The 22,921-nt window shown below is 38.8% G+C and overlaps 1 protein-coding gene across 2 annotated transcripts in view; it reads right to left on the bottom strand.

Annotated features, from left to right (window-relative positions):
* Positions 1-22,921, bottom strand: part of anapc1 (anaphase promoting complex subunit 1) — a 35,684-nt gene that overhangs the window by 12,508 nt on the left and 255 nt on the right. The window contains exons 2-39 of one of the 2 annotated variants that reach the window (XM_026355556.1): positions 21,567-21,806; positions 21,264-21,428; positions 21,133-21,175; positions 20,956-21,053; positions 19,778-19,860; positions 19,577-19,650; positions 19,341-19,486; positions 19,118-19,269; positions 18,858-18,989; positions 18,525-18,743; positions 17,881-17,976; positions 17,555-17,645; positions 17,128-17,193; positions 16,832-16,969; positions 16,573-16,716; positions 15,198-15,258; positions 13,847-13,902; positions 13,389-13,520; positions 13,218-13,292; positions 12,398-12,520; positions 11,918-12,087; positions 10,498-10,589; positions 10,105-10,253; positions 8,233-8,311; positions 7,525-7,561; positions 7,279-7,352; positions 6,886-7,064; positions 6,417-6,503; positions 6,077-6,216; positions 5,799-5,917; positions 5,194-5,324; positions 4,726-4,866; positions 2,795-2,947; positions 2,299-2,380; positions 1,518-1,609; positions 1,028-1,162; positions 693-775; positions 81-159 (exon numbers count right to left, since the gene is read on the bottom strand). In XM_026355556.1, the coding sequence (XP_026211341.1) occupies positions 81-159; positions 693-775; positions 1,028-1,162; positions 1,518-1,609; positions 2,299-2,380; positions 2,795-2,947; positions 4,726-4,866; positions 5,194-5,324; positions 5,799-5,917; positions 6,077-6,216; positions 6,417-6,503; positions 6,886-7,064; positions 7,279-7,352; positions 7,525-7,561; positions 8,233-8,311; positions 10,105-10,253; positions 10,498-10,589; positions 11,918-12,087; positions 12,398-12,520; positions 13,218-13,292; positions 13,389-13,520; positions 13,847-13,902; positions 15,198-15,258; positions 16,573-16,716; positions 16,832-16,969; positions 17,128-17,193; positions 17,555-17,645; positions 17,881-17,976; positions 18,525-18,743; positions 18,858-18,989; positions 19,118-19,269; positions 19,341-19,486; positions 19,577-19,650; positions 19,778-19,860; positions 20,956-21,053; positions 21,133-21,175; positions 21,264-21,428; positions 21,567-21,782 (4,332 nt within the window). In that variant the 5' untranslated portion in view covers positions 21,783-21,806. Of the gene's footprint in view, positions 1-80; positions 160-692; positions 776-1,027; positions 1,163-1,517; positions 1,610-2,298; positions 2,381-2,794; positions 2,948-4,725; positions 4,867-5,193; positions 5,325-5,798; positions 5,918-6,076; positions 6,217-6,416; positions 6,504-6,885; positions 7,065-7,278; positions 7,353-7,524; positions 7,562-8,232; positions 8,312-10,104; positions 10,254-10,497; positions 10,590-11,917; positions 12,088-12,397; positions 12,521-13,217; positions 13,293-13,388; positions 13,521-13,846; positions 13,903-15,197; positions 15,259-16,572; positions 16,717-16,831; positions 16,970-17,127; positions 17,194-17,554; positions 17,646-17,880; positions 17,977-18,524; positions 18,744-18,857; positions 18,990-19,117; positions 19,270-19,340; positions 19,487-19,576; positions 19,651-19,777; positions 19,861-20,955; positions 21,054-21,132; positions 21,176-21,263; positions 21,429-21,566; positions 21,807-22,921 lie in introns of those variants that run through there. The other variant, XM_026355557.1, reaches the window with a different exon arrangement.

Genomic DNA, 22,921 nt, shown 5'->3' with positions numbered 1-22,921 from the left:
GGAAGGAGACAGTTGGATATAAAACATTAAGAAAAGGTGGAAAAAAGAATTATCTCACACAGAACCAGTGCCACACTAACTCGCAGCAGCAGAAACTCAGGCTTGATGAAATCCAGCAGGAACCAAGTGTCTGGAGGCTTCAGCCAATCAGCAATCGACCTAGTGGACAGAACCATGAAGAGAAAAGACAGTGTTAATACCCTGCTTCAACACCCCCTCAGCTGACAGACAGTCAGCATCAAATGAGCACTGAAGAGGACAGGAACTTCTTGACCAATAGCAGAAAGCCATGAGATTAAGGCGACTTGTTGGAGCAGTGCTTTGTAGCATAATGTGACGACTGGACTTCAGTGAGAGGTGAGATTTTCCATCAGGCAGGTTAGGATGCTCTCCTCGATGTTCACAAGGTCAAGAAATGGGTGAAATATAATTAAATTTACAGCAACGGTGACTGATTCTGTGCCTGTAAAGTGTGTCATTTGCTTTGCTGTATTTTTGTACAAATACTGGTCTTGAGTTTGTGAAAGGAGACTAAATAAAATATGTTAGAAAATAATTACTGAACAAGCACGTACAGTAATACTTAATATTTGCACATGAAGAGTACAGGAACACACAATGTGTTTACATCTATAAAAAAAGGTTTCTTGTTTAGTTCCAAGCTTGAAAAGATGAGTGGAGTCTTTTCTCACCTGTTGTTGGTCTTGAGGTAGATCATGGCAAGGGCCAGCGTGGCCCCTGGACATGTCACATCCACATTAATTGTGTCACCCTCCTGGAACAACAAGGAATTTCCACTGTTTGCTAAATACAACTCTCTTAAACACATAACAGCATTTGACAAAAACATAATATACATATTTAGAATTATTACGTTTGTACGTGAGCTGTAAAATGCCTTGAGATGACATCTGTTGTCATTTGGCGCTATAGAAATAAGTAATGTATTGAATTTGTTTGATAAAGGTTTGGATTTTGAGGCAGAGACACCAATTTTGATATTGTGTAAGTGAAAATGTTTGTCTACCTTGATTTGGTAGCTGGGCGACTTGTGTCTCTCCCGGTTGGCCCCGGCCTGAGCTCTGCGGTGTCCCCCCACCATGTACTGATACAACTGCTCAGGAACATTCAGGTCTGTCATCCCAATAAGGTTGCTGCCATGCTTCAGGGGTGGATAGGGGAAGGGCAGGCAAGGGAAACATTGAGGAAACAAGAGATGTGAGGGAAGATGGGAAGAGAATAAATTATGAGACAGAGGTGTGATGAGGAATAAAATGAGGGAATGGCAAAGAAATGAAGAAAGGAAGCAAGTGAGAGTTGATGAGTTAGACAAAACTAGCATTGGAACCTATATTCTACCTCCTAACTCCTTCATGAACACAAAATATCACAAATATCATAAGTGAATTGCAATTAAGTTGAATTGAAGTAAAACAATGTGACAAACAATTTTCAGAGAACCAGCAACATTTTTTTGTTGCTGACATTTACTTGCAGTGATTTTATAGGTGACTTACCCCCAGACACACCATCCCTAAGGCTAGTCCTGCAGCTAGCGAATAGGATTCTCTGTCTGTACAATACTCCATCTCTGGACCAGGGGGTCGACCTTTAAGATAACCACAGACAAACAAAATATCACATCTCTCCATGACAAGAAAAATCCAGAAAGGTTTTTAGAAAGTCTTAAATAAATGGCAAATTAATGTGAAATGGATTAAGAACGGCTTTTGTTTTGAGTGTTGCCAATCTGAACTGAACTGAATCCACACACTTATTAGTGCTTTCATTAAGACAATACTGTATGTGACATGCAATACATGTAATACACAAAGGCACCTTACAGTACACAGAGTGAAAACAGATGGTAAAAACAAGTTTTGTTAACTTGTACGAGAATGACGAGTGTTGTCCACTAGATTTCCAACAGTCCAGTCAGATATAGACAATTGTCTGGTATACCCAACATATTCATCGTCATATATCCATCTATGAGAAATGTGTAACATTTAGTTGTTACTATTATTATTATTATTATTATTGTTATTATTATTATTATTATTATTATTATTATTATTATTATTATTGTTATTATTATTATTATTATTACAGCTTTTTGATTATGCATTCTGAAAGCATTGTTCAGCACATCTGGCCATATGTAATATGGTAAAATTAAAATGTGAGCGTTTACAGCTTGAGTACTCCCATTTTAAACTAAAAGTTAAAAAAAGTCTTGTTTGAAAATGTCTCATTGTGGTTTTTTGCAGCATCTGTCTGTCTTTCACGTGCACACACCTATCTCAGACAACAAGACTTCAGCATTGTGTCTGTGTCCTGTTCCCTGATAGACCAGCCCAATACCAATTACAGCAGCAACCTGAAGAACAAGGACAGAGAGAGCAAGAGATGCATATGAAATGTAACAATCATAATCCACATAGTAACAGTTGCAAAGTTAGTCATAATCTTTCATTGCAATTTTTCATTTTGACTATAATTCTTAGCATTAGTATTATTAATAAACTTTACAATCAAGTAAATAATACTGCATTTAAAAACATCTGTGAATGTTAATGCACATTAAAAAATGACAATAGTCAAACAAGGTAAATCCAAATAACATAAATAATAGTATAAATTAAATTAGAGTATAAATTATAGAACTAATAATGAAATACAAAGTCATTAGGGAATCCGTCACGATAGAATCTTAAAATCATTGGGATACATTGTTCTTGATCTGCAGTGACTCTTGCATCCAAGATTATTTGAGATGCACACTCACTCTTACCTGAACATTGTGTGGCACATCCAGCTCAGTAGAGGTGGGTGGGAGCAGTGCAGGGATGTGTATACTAAGCAGGCGGGTAATTGACATGTCCATGGTTCCAAGTTTGGCAGAAGATACACCCAGTAGGAGCCCGATACTAGTCATCTCATGGCCCTAATTTTTGGGGGTGTCAAAGAGATGGCCAAACAATAGACATATAAACAAACAATAACTTCCTAGCACAAATTCAACACAATACAAGTCCTTTTTCCAAACAAAGGTCAGTTTCAGTAAAATATAAATTACAATAGACAATACAATGTATGTATGCAAAGTAAACACTGCTCATTACTACTCTGCTGCGGCAGAACTTATTAAATCCAGTATAATCAGTTCTCACTGTGACTAATGTCTAAGGAGTCCAATCAGCTTGGTCTCCAGCTCACCATCACTGATGATTATTATTAGGCCCTTGTGTATCACCTGTTTGTGTTTTTAATAAGCATCAAAGCAGACCGCTTTTACCCGACACGTTATAACACTATGAAATGTGTCATCTAAGAAGCAAAGACTGAATTATTGCTCTTTCTTAAAATGAAAAGATCAGATTATTTGGTCTTTCACATGTGTTTTGAATTGACACCACATGAAGTTCATTAAATAACACCTAACAGGTTTCTCATTTGATTTTACTACTAAAAAAACAAACAAACAAACAACACTGGATCTCTGATGTTGTGGAAGGACACATCAACAAGGTGAACACACTGGGATACAGTAACACACACACACACACACACACACACACACACACACACGTACATAGACTCTCTCTAAAACCACAACCCAATTCTAATGAAGTGATCCAAAGTATGTCAATGGAAATTCTCTTTTACAGCGAGAATAGAAACTGACAGAAAACCACCAGATACAAACTGGCTTCACTGTCAACCACTTTCATGGCGTTGAGTGAGAATGAAGTCAGTCAGTTACACACAACAAGGCCTATTTTACCATGTATTGTTAGCTGCTGTTTGAATTACAAATCAGTGTGTGTTACTCTGAGCTCTCACTGAATTTATACCTTTCCAGTTATTTAAGGTATTGATGCATCGCTCATTACATCACAGCGTCCTGAGATTATTTTGAAAATATTTACCTTCTGTGATAAAAAGCTTTCTGAATGGATCCAAGTCAGGACAGTCAAATGTTAATTCAGTCAAATTAGAAAGTGAATTTTCTCAAAATCTAAGTTAAGTTTAAGTCTGTATAAGAACATTCTTGCATTGCATTTATAGTGAAATGATTGGTAAGGAGGGTCTTTCATCTAAATTAACTGCTGCTTCAGTTGACATCTTGAATCAAACTGGGAACTCAAAATGAATCAAACTTGAACCCAGTGTGGACACCCTGTGTGGATTTGGTGCAAGGGCTCTTTATATCTTTAACCGCATCTTTACACGAGTTTAACTGAGCAAAAATAAGTTTTGGCTTGCAGCATCCTGTTGTTTTTCTCACCTGAAAGTGGGAAGGACTCGTCTTGTTTCAAAGTTCTCAGAGGGCAGAGTTTCGCTTTGAGTGGGTGCCCGGCTCTGATGCGAGTTTACGTCTCTCATTTACAGTCATCTAGAGAAAAATGTGTGCGTGTATGCCTTTGTGCATGTCAATGACAGTAGATGGGAGGTACCTTTGTGTAAACTGTGTTTAAGTTCATTTCTGTTTGTCTTTCTCGCAATTCTTTGAGCTGATGTGCGTACGTGTTTGTACCGCAGTGAGAAACAGTAATTTAGAGTGCTGTCTACAGTAAACTGAGAATTAAGGTAGAAAGCATTCATTAAACCTAAAATACGTCTGCATGTGTGTACTTGTAGAGATATAAATAAACTGTGTATGTAAGGTTTGTTTGTGCTGTGAAATTCAAGGTGTAAACATGAACGCCTTTGTGTATATACCTTGGTGAGGTAGTCATGTATGTTGAGTGTGGCCAGCTTAGTGAGATGTCCATTGAGGCCCAGGGCCATAAGAAAGCCTGCATATTCATTAGCCAGCTCAGGGCTCTTTGGCTTGTTGTAGGCGATCCAAGCTGAGTCCACCTTAAACAAAAAGAAGGTCATGCTTATTTCTACAAGACTAAAAAAAGGTTGGTTTACTGGAGAAGAGAGCTAAAGTTTAGCTTGAAAAACTGGAATCATACTTTCAATAACTTTGAGTTAGCTCAGTATACAGCATGTATTTCATGTCAATATGTAAAGATACAATCACCAAAACATTAAGGAGGCCTCCTTTTAGAACTATGAGCAGAGACAAAGGTCCAGCTTAACCAGCAAAAGCAATAAAGTAATGACATGTTCTTTTCCAAGTATGTACAAAGGGTCAGGAGGGGTGATAAGAAGGAATTATAGCTCTGATTTCAGACTCACCTGTGAAGCAGGGGCTATTTTGAGCCCAGCAGCCACACCATTATGAAAACTGGGCCAGCTGGTCATGTTGGGAGGAACATCAATGTTGCCACTGTTCAGATCTACCATAGTGTTCCTAGGAGGGGCACGACCTGCGGTAGACAAACAGAAACACAACGTTTTTTGATAATACATTGAAGTATACAGCATATAATTAATTAAAAATATATCACTTAGCAAAGGCAGAGCGAATGCTCTGATGTTCCACTGGACGCCGATATTTGTTCCATTTTGGTATATTTCTGCACATTTCTATTTCTTATTATGCACCTTGTGGCTGGAAATAATTGTATTATATAGTCTAGTTTATTCTCTGTTGTGCTTCTCATGTTCTGTTTTGCCACATAACATGAGACAGTTGTTGTGATAATACATGTGACAGACATCTTAAAAAGTGCACACTAAGAAAACTGAATACAATTTAACAAATTAATATCTGCATATCTGACCTGTTAGCATGATGATAACTGTATTAGTGACAGCAAACTAACTTGACTTCAGAACCATAGATGGAGTTTATATATTAAAAGAAAGTTCATTTGGTGAACAGTGTGCAGGATATTTACCTGTCAGGTTGAGTTTGGGGACAGGTAAAGGTTCAGTGGGTACAGGGTGATAGGAGAAGAGAGTGAAGAGGCCTCGTCCCACAGGGAGAGCCATGGTCCTCTGACACATTTGTAGGAGTCTGGGGAAGATGGCAGGGAATTGAAACTTAGAAAACACTACAGACTCCAAGTCAGAAAGTTTAAATTGATAGCAGGAGTTACAATGACTTATCTATGTTAAACTCTTTTACAAGGGGTGGAGAGAGTCAGGATATACACAAGCCTTTCCTTCTACTCACTTGTTCTCTTTCTCCTCTATGTACTCGTGGTCGGAAACCTCTGGTAGTTGGACAACACTGACTCGAACTGGCCTGGAGCTCTGGAGGAGCCTCCTGACCTCTTGGACCCTTAGATCCTGACTCCAGATCAGTCCTGTTACCTAAATAAGAGAATAGGGGAAAATAAAATTTCTGCTCAGTTGATCCTTGAGCAAGATAGTTCACCCAAAAGAGCCTGAAACAACCAGGCTTAGTTGAAGTTGCTACCCTTCTTTGAAAAACTAATTACAGTTAAAAATTACAATCTTTGTACTGGAGATAAGCCAATAATGCAAGAGATGCTATTTACTAAATCAGTTACCTCTTGAATTATGTCCGACATCCCATCTTCCTCCTCATCTGCTTCTGTGGCTGCAGGAGGCTCCAAGGACAGACCTGAACCTACAGACTGAAGACAAAAGATACACAGCTCCAGTGATGCACTACAGGTCAACACTACTATTCATGAAAGCATCCTACATCAGCAAGAACATGGCAGCCATGTCATTGTTAAAATTAGGTGTAGGTGCAGGCGTGGAGGCGTTACTATAACTGGTGTGGTGTCATTTAACAAGTGGTGCGTTGGTCAGCTAACTGTGCTGCTAGTTGTTTGGTAATGGTTAACTTGTTCATTATAGTAAAGAGCAGGGTGACCGGCACTTGCGTCTAGTGACAGAGGTGATAGCTCGCTCAGTTTTCATTTAGTCTATGATAATAATTAGTTTTTAGATAGCTGAGATGATGATATTTAACTGTTAAAATTAGAAAGACGTTTGGGGTTTTAATCTCACAGCTTTGCTCTTTGCCAGGGTCATCTTGTGGGCTTGTTTGGTCAAATCTTGTCTCCCAATCAGCAAACAGACGTCCTCTGACCAATCGGAACATGGCTGCTCTCTGCAGCGGTAGATGGCCTCTCTGATGGGCAAAGCCACTCCAAAGGGGACAGATTCCAGATCCTTCAGGGTGAAGCCTAAAGCCATAAATTGAGAGAGTTGAGTGAATGTGGCCTAACACTGCAGACATGCAGTTTGACTGTGAGAGCATAAGATCACAGACTGTGGTTTCACCAGACAAGTGTGAATGTGCACATTTGCATTAATGCAAACAACATATGGTGCAGAAAAAGAGGATAGGGTTTCAGCACACCTTCATCTATTCATATAAAGAGGACCTGCTTTTCTTACCTTCTGAGGTGAGCCAGACGACAAGTTGCTCAGCCAGGTTCTCACTGGAAAGCTTGGCCTTCACACTGCTCTGTCTAGAATAAATATCAATATTAGTAATGCAAATGCTGACTTATAAATAAAAAGCCAACATTTTTGTTTCTGTTATTACAGAATTTTTTTACAAATTCTACTCTATTCCTTCTAGCCACCATCAAACCAAAGATAATATAAAGATCTTGCTTTCACTGCAGTGAGCTGAATTACCTTCTGTAGTGTGGTTCACCAGCAGAAGACTTCTGGCCTGAGAATGGGAGAGAGAGACAGAGGTCAACAGGTTGTTCTGTTTATTTGGGAGATTACATATTTTGTTTAACAGATTTTCACAAGTCCTGAAGGAAACTGTGCAACTGACGACTGTAGATGATCAAATGTGTTATTAAAAAGTTTTACACTAAAGTGAAGGGTTAAACAAGGGTGACATTTAAAGAGGATTACATTAACATCCAGTGATTTGGCAGATGCTTTTATCCAAAGCGACTCACAAGGTAACTACAAAGGCAGGGTAAGCATAAGGAGGTCTTGCTTAAGGACCCCTACTGGACATAAGCCAGGATTCAAATCCTGGCCTCCTACATGGGAGATGGGTGATCTTACCACTACACTATCCAGCCGGTTGGACTACATCCATGTGGGGTAATATCCGTTGGTCCTGCACTCACAAGTAAATGTCTATTCGTGTGTCAGGGGAACAAACATCACTCATTTCACTTTCTATGTTGCCAAGCCCTGAAGCAAGGAGCTATGAGACTAACAGGTACTAAAGGGCAGACTGTCAATATGTTTTACATGCACACATGCACATAAACACAGCGTCAGGCTTCCCAGAGAAACACACATAGTCAACACACAGGATGTAATGAAAGTAACTGAACTTTGAGGTTAGTCATAAAACACACATCTACACAAACAGACCTGCAGAAAGCTTGACCAGGTACTTTGAGACATCTGTTGAAGTAGCATTTTCATCTCCAATGACGTAAAGAGCGTAACTCTGGTTAAAACACAGATACAGGAAGAAAGAGGAGAGATTAAAAGAGCGTTCACATCAATTCCCAGTCTATGCTATTTTCTAATTAATTTCAAAATAATGTATCTATATTTTCAGTTTATACTTCAATCAATTAATGCACACACAAAATAAAATATCTAGTATCACCAAGTAGATGGCAATATGAAATATGTTTTTCACAATTTTCTGACAGACTAAACAAAAAATGAATTCAATTATTAAATTAATCAAAGAAAATAAGGGTTAGTTACAGTTCAAATCTTATATGAACATACAGGATATATATATATCTGACTGAGGTCACTCCAGCAATTTCTATTTTCATAGTATTATTCTTTTGGTGCCACAATATGAACCAGTATGGTGCAACAAGACCATTTATGAGGGTCAAAACAAATAATAAAGTAATTAAAGTACGTATAGTCGCAAGAAAAGTATTGCCACTGTTGGGAATTTCCTGGTTTTCTGCATTTCTATATTTGTTTATATGCCTCTGTCTAGTACTCTCTGCCTGTATGGTTGACATGAAACATCTAAATTCAGGTTCAGTTAATGCAGCCACAATTAGCAAAACGCATGCTGCCATGTCAGTGAGGTCAGACCTGCAGGCCACTGCAACCTGCACCATCTATAGGCAACACAGGGAATCGCAGCTCTAGTTAGGAACTGCAGACACCACTGTGCACCATCTACATAGACTCAATTCTTTCTTTCTAGTAACAGAGTTACTTAGTGTGATTTTAGCTGTTATTGTAATCATTTGTCATTTAGGTATTTAGTTTTTCTGTCTGTCGTCTCATAGTCACTTCATGTGCCTCACATCTTAGCATATGGACAAAAACTGGGGTTAACTCATCATCACCTCCATCATTCTTTAGAGACACATCAGCAGCTTGAACTTGAAGACGTCACGTTCAAGTGCCCTTCGTTCCATGATAAGTGAAGGTTGAACCCATCAGCACCACTCACACATGCATGTACACATCTCCATCCATAATTGCTCTTTATGTTCAGAAAAATCAGACATGCAGTGCAAACAGATTATCAATCAAAGCTGAATTCTTTATCTTCTCTAATTTTCCTCTCTCTTTCTGTCTGACACACACACACACACACACACACACACACAAGCCTGAAAAATCAAGTTTAAAAAGACCTCGTCAAAGTGAAGTAAATGCCCTGTTAGACGTCACCTTCTAAATGCTGTGCGATATTTGACAAATCAAACTCCCACTACTGAAATTTGTCTTAATTCTTCAATAACAGCACCAATTCTTAATTTACTGTGTAAAAATGTTAAATATATCATTGTATCAAGTCCCAGTTTGGAGATGTTTGTGACTTGTATAATGATAGTTCCAGCTTCTTTTAAATTGTGCAACTGATTGTGATATATGACGGCTAACTTTTCTTAAAGTTCTCTACAGAAACCCGAAAATAAAGACTTTTTATTATTATTATTTTATTATTATATTATTTATTAAACTAAATTAGCTGATTTTGTATCTCATAGGCACGTGTGTGTTGCTGACAGTTGTGGCTGCACTCAACAAAAGAAAGTTATTCATACATATATCTTTAGAATGATTTATAAAATCTAAATCAAATCTAATACATTTTATTATTCCACAACACCCCCTAGTCAGAGTAATACATATATAATAACACGATCATTGATTTACATTATGACAATGCTGTTTATGCACCATCAGATTGGCTCTTGTGTCATTACTAGCAATATCCACTCTAGAGTAGAGAGAGTACTTTGGTCATACCAGAACGAGTAGCCTTGTCCTCTCACAGATGCCGACCAGGTACGGGAAAGGCGGGATCTCCTCGCCTCTCAAACAGCAACTCAGCCAGCTGAAAACACAGGGAGGCTCTGCTCTCAGGAAGGAGGGACGCTGCATCTGGCCAATCAGAGCTGAGATGGGACAGGTAAAGCAGCGGGAGAAGAAGACAAAGTGTTAAGAAATAGAGAAGCACAAAGGAGGTGGATGACGAGATGATGAGAAAAGAAAAACAAGGAAGGAGACATTAAATGAGCATGTATTTATTAAAATTAAAGCTTTTATGGAAGCAGACAATGCTGCTCAGTCTATTCTACAACAACGTGTCTTGTTCGTTTCCTGACATGATATCATTACAGACTATTAAATAGGACTTACCCTGGTCAATGAGACAGGTCTCAGTGAAGCCACTAATTAATGAGGGGTAGTCTCTCCAGTACAGATCTACATACTCTTCCAGTTGGAGGTCTCTGCAAAGAAAAATAAAACAACCTACAGTAAAAAAACAAATAAAAAGTTGCTCTTTCATCACAGAGTGATCACGTTTGTATTGTACCGAGTCTTTTCTAGTGCTTTTTTTTTTTATCTCTGCACAGCTGGACAGCAACAAATTACAGCTATAAATGTTCTCACACTCTCAATGAGCCTCTGTGACATTTAATTTGTTCTGAGCAGTAATTAAACACATCGCAAGAGTAATAGCCATGAGTTCTAACTCTCAGCTTAACAATAAATAATCAATAGTTTTTAATCCCTGTACAAAACCTCACACACTCAATTTGTGTGTCATTTGAGACAATAACTAAAAACTAATCTAAATTACTTTTTCCCCTACAGCCTTTAGTTTATTTCTCTATGCATTCTCCATGTGTTTTTTTTTTTAGATTTGTGTTTTCTCTACAGTGTCAGGACCTCTAGGACATACTGTAAATGTGACCCAAATCAGTGGGTGTAGGAAGGGAAATAAAATCTGCTGGGAGATGGAAAACCTTTGATGTGTCATTTCTGTAAGTGACAGGAATTCTTGTCTGTAGAAACTGCGCTTTATGATTCACCCTGATTAAATAGCTGCATATTTAAAATAGAAGCTGTCTATACTTTTTATATTCTGCTTGTCTGTTATGAAACCAGGTCATTCTGATTCATTTGAAACATACTTATAATAAAACTGTAAAATATTACATGTGAAGGGAATTTAAATCTTCCTCAAATAACTTTAAATAAAAAAAATTAAAAATCATATTTGTGCCCAAACAATGTTTAATAAAACAATAGGGATCATAAGTTTAGCCTGAACCAGTCTGATGATTCAGAAAGTGTACAAAAATATGTGCCATACTTCACAACAGCCCACATACTAACCAACATAGACCAATTATTCCAAAGCGTTCTTCACTCTCCCACTCCACCTATTCTGTTACCGTCATTATCACCAATCACAGCAGTCAATTTCTCAGTACACATCCCTAAAGGGCCTCGACTGCACACGAGCTTTCACATAAAACAATAAACAATGCATTCACCTTTTCTTCTCATGGTGAGAGTTAAATGTGGTTGGTGAAGAAAAAAATAGACCAGGTTTTGTTTGTTGTGATAAATGTCACAAGTCTCTTCTGTTTTGTAACCTTGGTTTAATAAAACACAAATTCTGCCACTCAGGTCTATGTGAGCACTACTTCACTTCCTATATCAGCAGATAAATAAAGAGTAAAAACTCTCTACTCACTAAGCCAACATGCTTTTTAAATTTCCCCGTTGCAGCAAATACACACACACACACACGTCCAGCAGCGGTTACCTGGCCAACTGCTGAAGCACACAGACCAGCGATGAGGCTCTTGCTCTCTGCAGCCCGTCTAGCTGCAGCTCTTGGTAGAGCAGATGAAGAACATAGAAAAGGGCAGGAATGTGAGGGAAGAGAGGAGCTGACGTGTCCAACTTAAGAGACGGGCTGGAAGGAGAAGACACCTAAGGCAAAGGAAGAAGAGAATAGAAGAAACAGAACAGAGAGGAGAAATTAAAACAGTTTGAGTACAAGACAATACCAAACCACAGAACTGTAATTTCTGCCATGGGATGGACAAAACATAATAAACATCTGTCAGTATATGAATATATATGTCTGGATATGAAATGCATCAGAATCTATGCACCATAAAGTATTTTCCAAACAAAGCGCCTTGGCAACCATCTCATGACTAATCCAAATATGCAGAGCAAACAAAGCAAATCAAACAACAAGCAATAAACAGATAATTCACCAGAGTGAATTACATACAGACAACAGGCCATCAGCTTCTGTGGTGAGAGTGCTGTTGGAGCCACTGGACTCCACTGGACCACAGATGGGCTGGAAGGTCATCTGACGGTGGTAATGAGACCCCAGCAAATAGTCCCAGTCCTACAGAGACAGAAGAGATTGGGTTTACCCTGTGACTGATCTATGTTTTATTGTAGTGTGTTTTTGAAGGATAAAAACATACTGCAATGTTGTTTACAGGATGAAAGAAGAGACAACATCTGATATGTGTGCATTTCGTCTATTTTGATCAGCTGTGGTTGCAAAACTATCATCATATCTGGGCATGATGGAGTTGAACTTAAAAGAAGACACAAGCCACAGGCTCAACAGCGTGCTTCAGCTCAATCTGACTCACGCCGATTCTCTGGTCAAAGGCACAAACACACAGAACAGCACAGCCTAAGCCTCCAGCTGATATCTGCTGACATTTGACAGTCATGCTTTGCTGTAATGACAACAAACAAACTCACAGATTACTTAAAAACCATCCTTCTTTAAACAAGACCATCTTAAAAACTGCGTTTAGGCCTTTAGGACAGACTAATGATAGATCTTTACTAAGATCTAAGATCTTTATCTTTTATTTATCCCTTTTTGTCATCTCACTCTAGTTCCAATATGAAGCATTCCTTTGTTGCTCCAAATTTAAATGCTGTGCAGTTCATTCTTTTCCACAAACTTAAATATCCTTCAGAGATTATGAGTCTACCAAGTTATTTTAAACTAGATGTCAAAGATGGTGATTGGTGATAATTGTGCCACACCTATCACAACAGATCATACTTCAGTCACACACCTCATCAGAGCCTCCATCAGAGGGACGTGCCTTCTTGGCAGCAATCACTGGGGAGAGAGGCACTTCAAAATGCAGCTGAGGAAAGACGAGAGAGGACAGAGAACAAGGTCAAAATGTGTGAATTAGTCATTAAAGGTAAAATAAGGTTCTCTAGATTTACAGCAAACTCACGTTTCTTGTCCAGGTCAGGCGCTCAGTGTTGTAGCCCATCAGTGTCATGAAACAGGTGACAAACAGGATCCACTCTGCATGGGCACTGGGACCACCAGGAGCATTGTAGATGTTGTACCACTTCACCAAAACCTTAAAAATAACACATATATATATATATCTTTACAGAATATATTAAATAAGCCGAACTGAAATAAAATTAAATCTGACAAAATATAACCACATAACCATCTTTACCGTTGCTTATTATGCAAATAAAGCATCTCAATGCACACTCTGCACTCTTACATTTTCCATATGTACAGGTTTCCAAGAAAACAACTCAACCGCACTAGTGATCAAAAGATAATGTTGTGACAGCAATGATTTGTCTACAGGTGTTTAAGGAAGTATTCAGGTCAGATGTGGTTTCTTTTTGCAGTGTTTTTTTCCCACAATTAACCATAAATTTCACAAACCTTCATGGCGGCTTCTTTAGGCAGGATGAAACAAATCGCTTGAAGGCACTTCCTCACTAAAAGAAATCAGAGGACAAAAGGTGACAACAGATAAAATTTAATTTTATTTATTTAATTTGAGTAATAATAAGTACAGATCAAAATCACAATTGCTTTGTTGAACAAAGTCTCAAACTCTACTGATGCGTGAAATTCCGGAGGTGAAAGCAAAGAGCACTTTTAGAACTTGAAAATTTAAACTTCATGTTAACAGAACAGTTCTTTATAATGATCTCACTTTTTGTCTCACTTCTTTATTATCAGAAAACAAAATAGGAAATTAAAAAGGACCACCACTACAACAGTAATTAGTTTTACTGTGTCCCCTAACAACTCTGACCAATCAGATTCCTAATCAACATCACCAGGCTATCTTAATTAGACATCCAGTGTGGGAAAGGTCAGGGAAGAGGTGGATAAATGCCATTTCATTAGGGGGAGATAGCCTCGTCTGTAGGATCGATTACTAAATAATGGGGAGCAATGCATGGCAAAGACACAAAGGCAGGCACACACAGAGTAGAGTCATACACACACAAAAAAGGTGAGCTTTAACCAGTTAGAAGCGATTAAGAAACTTGAGCATATGTTCAGATCTAAACAAACCCAGGGATCCATAGAGCCTGGGTCATAAGAGAAAAGATACACCAGCTGACCGGTGCTTTAACTGTCTAGAAAACAACATATTTTCAGCGCAATACATAGTAATTTACCTAGGCCTGGGTGATGTGTCTATGTAGCCAACATGCTTACCACAGATAATGAAGAATATATAGAGCTACACATGTAAACTTTAATAACGTGACTTATCATTACCAGCGGGATGCTGTGTGTGTTGGTTTGTAATGGCATCCTCAATACATCATTATACGTCACTGTGTAACAACATAGAGAAGCCTAGAGCAAACCTAATTTGCAAAACCTAACTGCTCTGACTCAGCTATCTGTGTGTCAACGTGTGTGGTCTCACTTAAAAACTAGACATTTTAGCATGAGAAAGGATTACTGACTGACAAGAGGACAACAGAGGCAAAGGTTAGGGCTACAGCGAGTGGTGTTGAATGTATTTGTGAACACCATGTACAATGTTTGGTTTCCTACCATCCTACCTATGGTTTTGTGTTGATGAAATATAACTTGACACCATTGTAGTTAGGGTCTTGCTGCACTATGAAGACATTATGTCCTCACAACTTGAAACAACAGTTTGAGCGTTTAGTCATGATAGTTAATATGCATTTTGTCAACAACAAGTGTGCTCAAAATTCTACAAAGTTAAACATATATTGGTGTGTTTGTGTGTGTGTCTCACCCAGCTCTGACGTAGCAATTTCTGGGATAGATATCCTCAGCATTGTGCCACTGCTGAGTTCCTAGAAGACAGTGAGAAAGTGCATACATTCAATGTATACACCAAGTTCAATTTTATATTGGTGTAATCCAACTGGATCAGCTCTTTTAGCTACAACAGGGGCAGAGCTCAGTGTGATGGCAGCACAGCAATGGTGTTAGTAATAAGATTAGATTCAAGCGTTCCAGTCAAAGGAAGGTATGACAGTGAGACAGCACCTAGACCGAGACATTGAAATGTATTATTTACCCCATGCTTTTTATACTTTGACAAGTCTTCTGTCCACCATAAGGTAATGGATTACCTCAAGCAAAGCAAAAATCTCTCTTGATTGAAAAATAAATTGGCGTGTGCAATAATTAATTGTGTTCAGATAGAAACAGAAGTGAAATATGCTCAGAAGTTTCACATCAAGACATTTCAGACTATTTATTCGAGACTTACAACATCACAGCTGCTGCAGTGACCAAGAAAAATGACTGAATAATTATTTTTAGCTGTAAACACCAACTCTTAATTTTAATTATTTTTCTCCAGCAGGGTTGGCTCTGTTCTTGTCATTATGTCGCAGCACTGCTGACCTGATTAGACAGAAACCCCGATGAGAAAACAAACAGCAAACCTGACAACACACAGACAGTATCTAGTAATTTGAAAACTCCTGACAGCTGCATTAGAAAACAATTTCTGTCCAAACTGACACATCCAGGGGTTGAAAGAATAATCAATGAACAGAGGGAAATACATAAAAAAAGCAGCAACCTGACAAAAAGAAACAGACCTTCTGTTGGTGTCCTAGGGCTGATGAGGCTGTCTATACCAAATCTGACAGGGTTAGACCAGGAGGCAGAAACACTCATTGCTTTCATTCACAAATTTTAAAGAGCCTGAATCACTCTCTCACACACACACACACACACACACACACACACACACACACACACACACACACACACACACACACACACACACACACACACACACACACACACACACACACACACACACCCCTTGAGGGAGACTCTCAGTATGTTGTTTTTTTTATGAATGGTCATAAGAGCAGCCAGTCTGAAGTTCTTATAAAAGTACTTTTACCTTTGTTGCACAGGAAGGAGACAAAAATGCGTTTTTATGTTATGAAAAATGCACACGAACACATGGTATCAATTCGTTTCAGCCATTTTTACATTGGTTGTTTGTCCATCTTAAATGCTATTAGCATTTAATGATTCATCTGAATTAAATACACTGAAGCATGTCTGCACTGCACAGGTGCTAGAGTTAGTTGAAAGTCATTAGTTTGACCTTTGTAAGACCCACTCACAAACAAACCTACCAGAGTGACCCGGTTGCATACAGGGTCCCGCAAGGCATGGATGTAGGGTGTGGATTGTTGGAAGGTGTAATCCTCCAAAAATGAACCTTCATGGTGTTTAATGTTTGGACCCCTCAGCTCTGAAACTGGTGAAGGCATCACAGCCTGGAGGAGACGGGAAGAAGTGAAGAGATCAAGATCATAACAAAGATACTGAGGGCAATACAGGTTGTAACATGCAATTGTTTCCATACTGCATGTTTTAAGCAAATGCTGGTACCTCATCCAGTCTCTGGAGGTGCCTACTGCCAGCATTAGCCGGCGTACTAACGTTCTCTACTGGCGTGCTGAGGTGGGGGATTTGGTTGGTTAGGCTGAAGGTGGGCGACAGGAGGCCAGGGACAAACACTTTACTGACCTAGAGGGACAACAAACAAACAGTCTCATCATGTCATCACCAAATAATGTCATCAACGCAAAGTAAACCTTAATGTCCATCAATTGTTATCCACTATATGACAACTGTTTGAACTAATCTGACCGTGGAAGTGCTTTTAAGTGTGAGTCTATCCTTACCCTGGTGATTCCCGTGTAGAGAACTAGACTTCCACAGGCCTCCAGAACCAGTGTGGCATCTATATTCTGAGGACCAAAGCTTTGTTGTTAGAAACATGTTGCGTCACTTGGTGGCAACTAAGATAGATAGATTTGTAGATTATTACACATTATATCATGATGATAATATATTATTTTATACATTTATATTATTTTACATTTAATTTTAAAAGAAATTGCAATTCTACAGTGTACTTAAAATGACCACTGACTGTACACGATAGTGATATGATGAAAAATATTATTTACTCTTCTGATATTTTCTAATATTTGACAATGAAATGATGAAAATTCGAAACATAGTGCAAAAACTAGTAGATAATGTGAGGTTTAATTAGGAAACAACGTGAAACATGTTTGATTACTAAAACTTATTATTGGGATTTACCTGCAGAGGTTCTGCGTCTTTGGCAGGGATGGTTGTGACAGCAGTGAAGATAAGCTGAGATGTATTGTTGCTCTCAATAAATTTCACACACCTATGGAAACAAAGAAAATAAAGACTTGTTGAGAAGTCACCACAAAATAAAGTAGCAAGCAATGAGTAAAAAGAAAAAGTAACAGATATATAATAGTAGTTAAATTACTGTTGCATCACTTTTCAAGTTCTAAGATTTAGATCTTTGAGACTTTTCATGCTCCCTTACGTTTTATATTATATATGATGTGCATGATAATGTCTGTATGAGATAAGTGCTGTGTCTGTATTTTGACCTGAGCTGTTGGTGAGACTCAACCAGGTAACAGAGGTAGCGGTTCTCACAGAGGTCAGAGGTAAGGAATACTTTCGATGCTTGGCTGCTCAACTCCCTGCAAACACAAAAATGTTTAGAGTAATGTTAAACACAACAGTTGCTGCTTCACAAAAGCAGCAACTACATAAGAAGACAAAAACAACATTATAGACAAAGGAATCTAGGCATTCAGAAATTATTTTAGAAAAAATCTGTCACTTCTTCCATGCCATGTTAATAAAAAAATGACAGCAACAAACTAGTAGAAACTGGGTGATACCAAACATCCTCACAAATTTAAAAAACTACAAAGAATGTGACATAATTAAAAATGTATTATTATAATATTAAAAGTACAAAACATTTACATTTCTCCTTTTCATTTTTACTACGGACATTATGTGACACAACAGGGGAACATGTTATTAGATTTCTCAAAGCTAAGTAACTTATTACTACTAAACTTGACAGAATGCCATTAGATGGCACACAGTCAAAATCACATTAAAATAAAACACGTCAATAATTAAACACTCTTAATAATTGTTTGTCAGTGATATAAATGAATCATGGGCATGTACAGAGCATGCATCTGTTTTCAGTAGGGTCAGTCATGGTTATTACCTGTGACAGCCAGCGGTGACCGTCTCACTCCACAGCTGCTCCATGCAGAGGTCGGGTATGATAGGCTCCATCTCCGGTACCAGCATTGTCTCATTTATCGTGCTGTTAGGAGAGGGTAACAAGCCATGGTGCCCCCTGGGGGACGGGCTATGGAAAGACGTGTTGAAACGAGCTGCACCTGAAAAGGACGGAGCCGCCATGCCTGGAGAATGGGCACGGCTGGGAGCGAAGGAGGAGAGATTAGAGATTTTGACCAGTAGCTGTGTTGTGGTGTCACATATCAACTTATAAAAATAACACTTAAGTGAGTCATTGATTTAAAGATAAACTCACCTTAAAGCAGCCATGTTGGATATACTTGGAGAATGAATACGTGAGTGTAATCCTGGTGAAGATGTCATGATTTTGCTGTGATGGCTGTGGAGAGCACTGTAGTGGAGAGGAGAGCCAGAACCAACTGGACAACTAAAGGTAGAAAAACAAGCATGGGGTCAGAAACAGAGACTGTCATGGGTTGACAGTTCTCTCTTTTCAATTTATTACAATTCAAACTTTACTAATCACAGAGCTAATAATCATCAATAATTCAATACCTTGTTCCAGGACCAAGTCCCGTTGTGCCACTACCTCCAGGAGAGTCCAGACGGGAGATGTTACGTAGATGAGAGGTCATGAAGCCAGAAGTCATCAGACCCAAAGGTGTGCCAACTGGTTCAGCCGGACACTGCAAGACTGTAGAACGCTCCTGATGAAGGGACAAAGACTAAAGTTAGGGACAGATAGACTCCAGTTAAATGTGTATGTATTATCACTTACATCGTGTGTAACCTTGCGCAGGAGCCAGACAGAGTGTATCGCTTGTACAGTGTCATAGGAGACAACAATGGAGGGCTGACAGCAGCTGAACACTATCTTTGTGGTGCAGTCAGACAAATACTGCACACGAGAGCCTTCAAACAGGCCTGAAAGAAAAACAACACATTGAAAAAAGGATTATTACCCAGAGACAGCGAGACTAAAAGACAGAGAGAGAGGGAAAGTATGTGCCATACCTAAAGGTTTACACACTACTGGTGCAATCTCATCTAGAGGATGCAGCATGCTGAACACTGTAGGGAGAGGTTCCCTGTATAGAAAAAAGGGTTGAGTACCTCAGTAACCAAATAATCGACATGGGTAACAATTTTTTAGGTTATGAGCTTTCATGTGTTTATGCATGCATAAGTGTATGAGTGTGCAGTGTTAGCGTGTACCCAGGGGGGTTAAGTTGTGCATCAGTCGCTGCGTTTTTTCGTTCCAGCAACAGTCCAAACTTGGTTGCCCAGACATTTGAGACCTGAGGGAGACAACAGGAGAGATGATTTTAACAGACTGTTAGATTATTATTAGATATTTGTAATAATGACAGCAGCTGAAATGTTCACCTATTCAGGCCTACTCCCAATATTTTCTAGTATGACTTTTTATTGCACCTAATATGGAAAATAAGGAAATGATTTCTGCCACCTCTGGAGGCTCAGCTAAATACCAGCACCGCAAGGGATCCAATCACACCCAAACAGTGGGATGCTTCTTGTAACAAAGGCTCTCAAAAGGATTTCTTTGCTCTGCTCACAAAACCAGCCAGTTTCCCATTTGCCTCTTTGATAATTATAATCATTTAATGAGAGTGAATGTCCAACATGATGTCCGTTCATTGAGGTCTTCCAACAATTCAACATCACCCTCATAAGCCGCAAGCAAGAAAAACAAATAACAGAGCAAAACATTATTTCCTCCGAGCAGCCCAAAGCCAGTGCTTCTGTAACTTAGTGATAAAAACACATCACTGAATTTAATTACATCTGTTGCTGCAACAGAATCAACAGACTCATAGACACACGCACACATGGGTTGTGTGTGTCTGTCTATGTTCCACATGCATGGAAATGATGAGTTTGATTATCATTGTCAGAGATCCAAATTTTCCATTATTACTGCTTAGCCAGACAATAATCCAACCGCAGGGAATATCACTACTCTGACTAATGCCTGTACGCACACAGACATCAAGCATTTGTCTAGAACGGGCACAGGTAGGGACTTATTACTCAGTGGAACACAAAAGTCAGAGAGTTTGATCACTTGAACACTGGCACTATTGTTGTAATCTGCATGTCACACAATATGATTCTGATTGTACATTGGTAGGATAGAGAAAAGTCCCTGGATAGTTCCCAAAAGCACTCAACAATGTCTGGATATTAAAGTGAAAGACCTTTTAACTTAACATGTACACATCAACATCATGTCTGCCAAACTGGGCAGCCTGTGGTTAGTCAAACCAATAAAAACCAAATCCTTTTAAAGATGTAGATGCTTTTGAATTAATCCACAAATCATCACTCCTCTCTTCCTGTGGACTTTCCACTTGTGTCTTTTACCCCCTCACCTGAAAGGGTAGCGGTGCAATGAAATCCTTCCCAGTCACAGTGTGAATATTGACACAGCTACTCTGGACGATACACACTGTCTGTTCCACTTCTTCCACTGCAAAATTAAAGATTCTGATTATTTATGACAACTACAATATGCTTTATATTAAAATGTTACTTTAATGATACTGTACCATCTTTCTTATTCTGAGGAACAGCAAAGTTACACCATAGGGCCTGCAGAGAAAATAAAAAAACATCAAGAGCTTGAAATGTTTGGACAAAGAAACACATCTTGACAATCAGCATATCCACCATGACTTACCTGCTGCACTAGGCTGTCAACAGTGAAGGCTTTGTATACACTGGAGGCTTGGGTTCGACTGCCCTGGCTCCAGATGACTACGTTTCCTGCTGTGTAGAGCTCCTCTTCAAACTCCACATCCTCTTCCTTGACTCCCACACAGCCTTTCCTAAGCTGCCAGCATTCCTGCAAATCAAAATACATCCATTAAAAATTAAATCTTTTAGAAAAACAAATAGTTTCAGTGCTATGTAATTTTGTTCATTCTAGTCTTTAGTACACTGTACCAATATATGTAATCCATATAAAACCATGGAGTCTCACCTTCTCTCTCTCCTGCAGACTCACTTCCTGCAGCGACCCCACCAGGCCAGCGGCGCCATCTGACGACCAGAGCTCTGAAGCAGGCTGGAGCTCCCTAAGCTGCAGGTTGAAGGCGTTTGGATGGTTCCTGCAGTGCTCGCGGCCAAATGGGACAAACGACTGCAATTCCCCTGCGGCAATCATCGTGGCTGTCTCTTCATACACAACTTCCGACATGAGTCCCAAATATCAGCATTATTTCTGGAAGGAACAAGGAACACGTTTACAAATAACCAAGACCCTTCTTTCTTTCCCTGGCCACTGAGAAATCAGAGATTTAACAGAAGCTTGTACTGTTGAGGTTCCTAAGACTAAACCGGATGGAAAATTATTAAAATTACACTGTAAACCTGGTACAGCATGTTTTGACAAAACTATACTAACTAACCATCCTGTCACTATGTCAAATCTTGGTTTGGAGTGGACAAACCTCACACTTGAAAATATGGTCAAATTAAGGCTAAGTAACAGCCGATGTTTCATTTATTTGTATGATCTGTATGTTGTGTTATTGTTCAGCAGCTGTCAAATTGTGGTACTGGTGTTTCAAGTTGTATTTGATGTGGTTAAGGTGATCCCCTTAAAACACAAGAATTTACACAATGAAGTTACTGTAACATTTTCCTAATAGTGTTGGTATATGTATGTTCCAAAACATGGAAAGGTGCTGTCAGAGGCTTGTGTGAACCAGACTCTAGGTAGAAGCATTGAAGCACAAAGGTATTCTCCTACAAAGAGTTTGATGTAAATTTAACTAACACTAAATATTTTAGACACGCTAATTTGATTATAATAAGCAGATTCGACACGTAACGTTAGCTGTGCTGTCTGTATGTCGCGTATTTCTCTGTCCACCTTTATTTTCACATATTTTCTAATATGTTCGTTATTATCTAACGTTATAGTATCATTATGGACATCATCAAATTTAATCTTTACGCTGTTGCATATAGCATGCATTAATTTTTATATATGCAACACGAATTAAACCAGGGTTAAACAATCACAAACCGGACTTTAAGATAACCAGCTGTATGCTGTATATGCTAAAAAATATAATGCTAAATTACTATATAACAATTGGCTTTATCATAAATTATAGTGTTACATGCGGCTGTTGTCTATGTAATATGCTAATAGTTAACTGGGAGTTTACAATACAAAAATAACCCAAAATCAAACCACAGTATTTGACAACAAATACGATTCCGAAAGCTAACGCAATATTGATAATCATGCTGACAGTTAGCTAGCTATGACTGGCAGGCTAGCTATAAAGTACTCTTTAGCATTAGCATGCTAAAGCTAAACACCCA

The sequence above is a fragment of the Anabas testudineus genome, chromosome 15 (genome assembly GCF_900324465.2).
Source record: "Anabas testudineus chromosome 15, fAnaTes1.2, whole genome shotgun sequence".
In the NCBI taxonomy this organism is placed as follows: Eukaryota; Metazoa; Chordata; class Actinopteri; order Anabantiformes; family Anabantidae; genus Anabas; species Anabas testudineus.
This window is presented reverse-complemented; position numbering and strand designations above follow the sequence as displayed.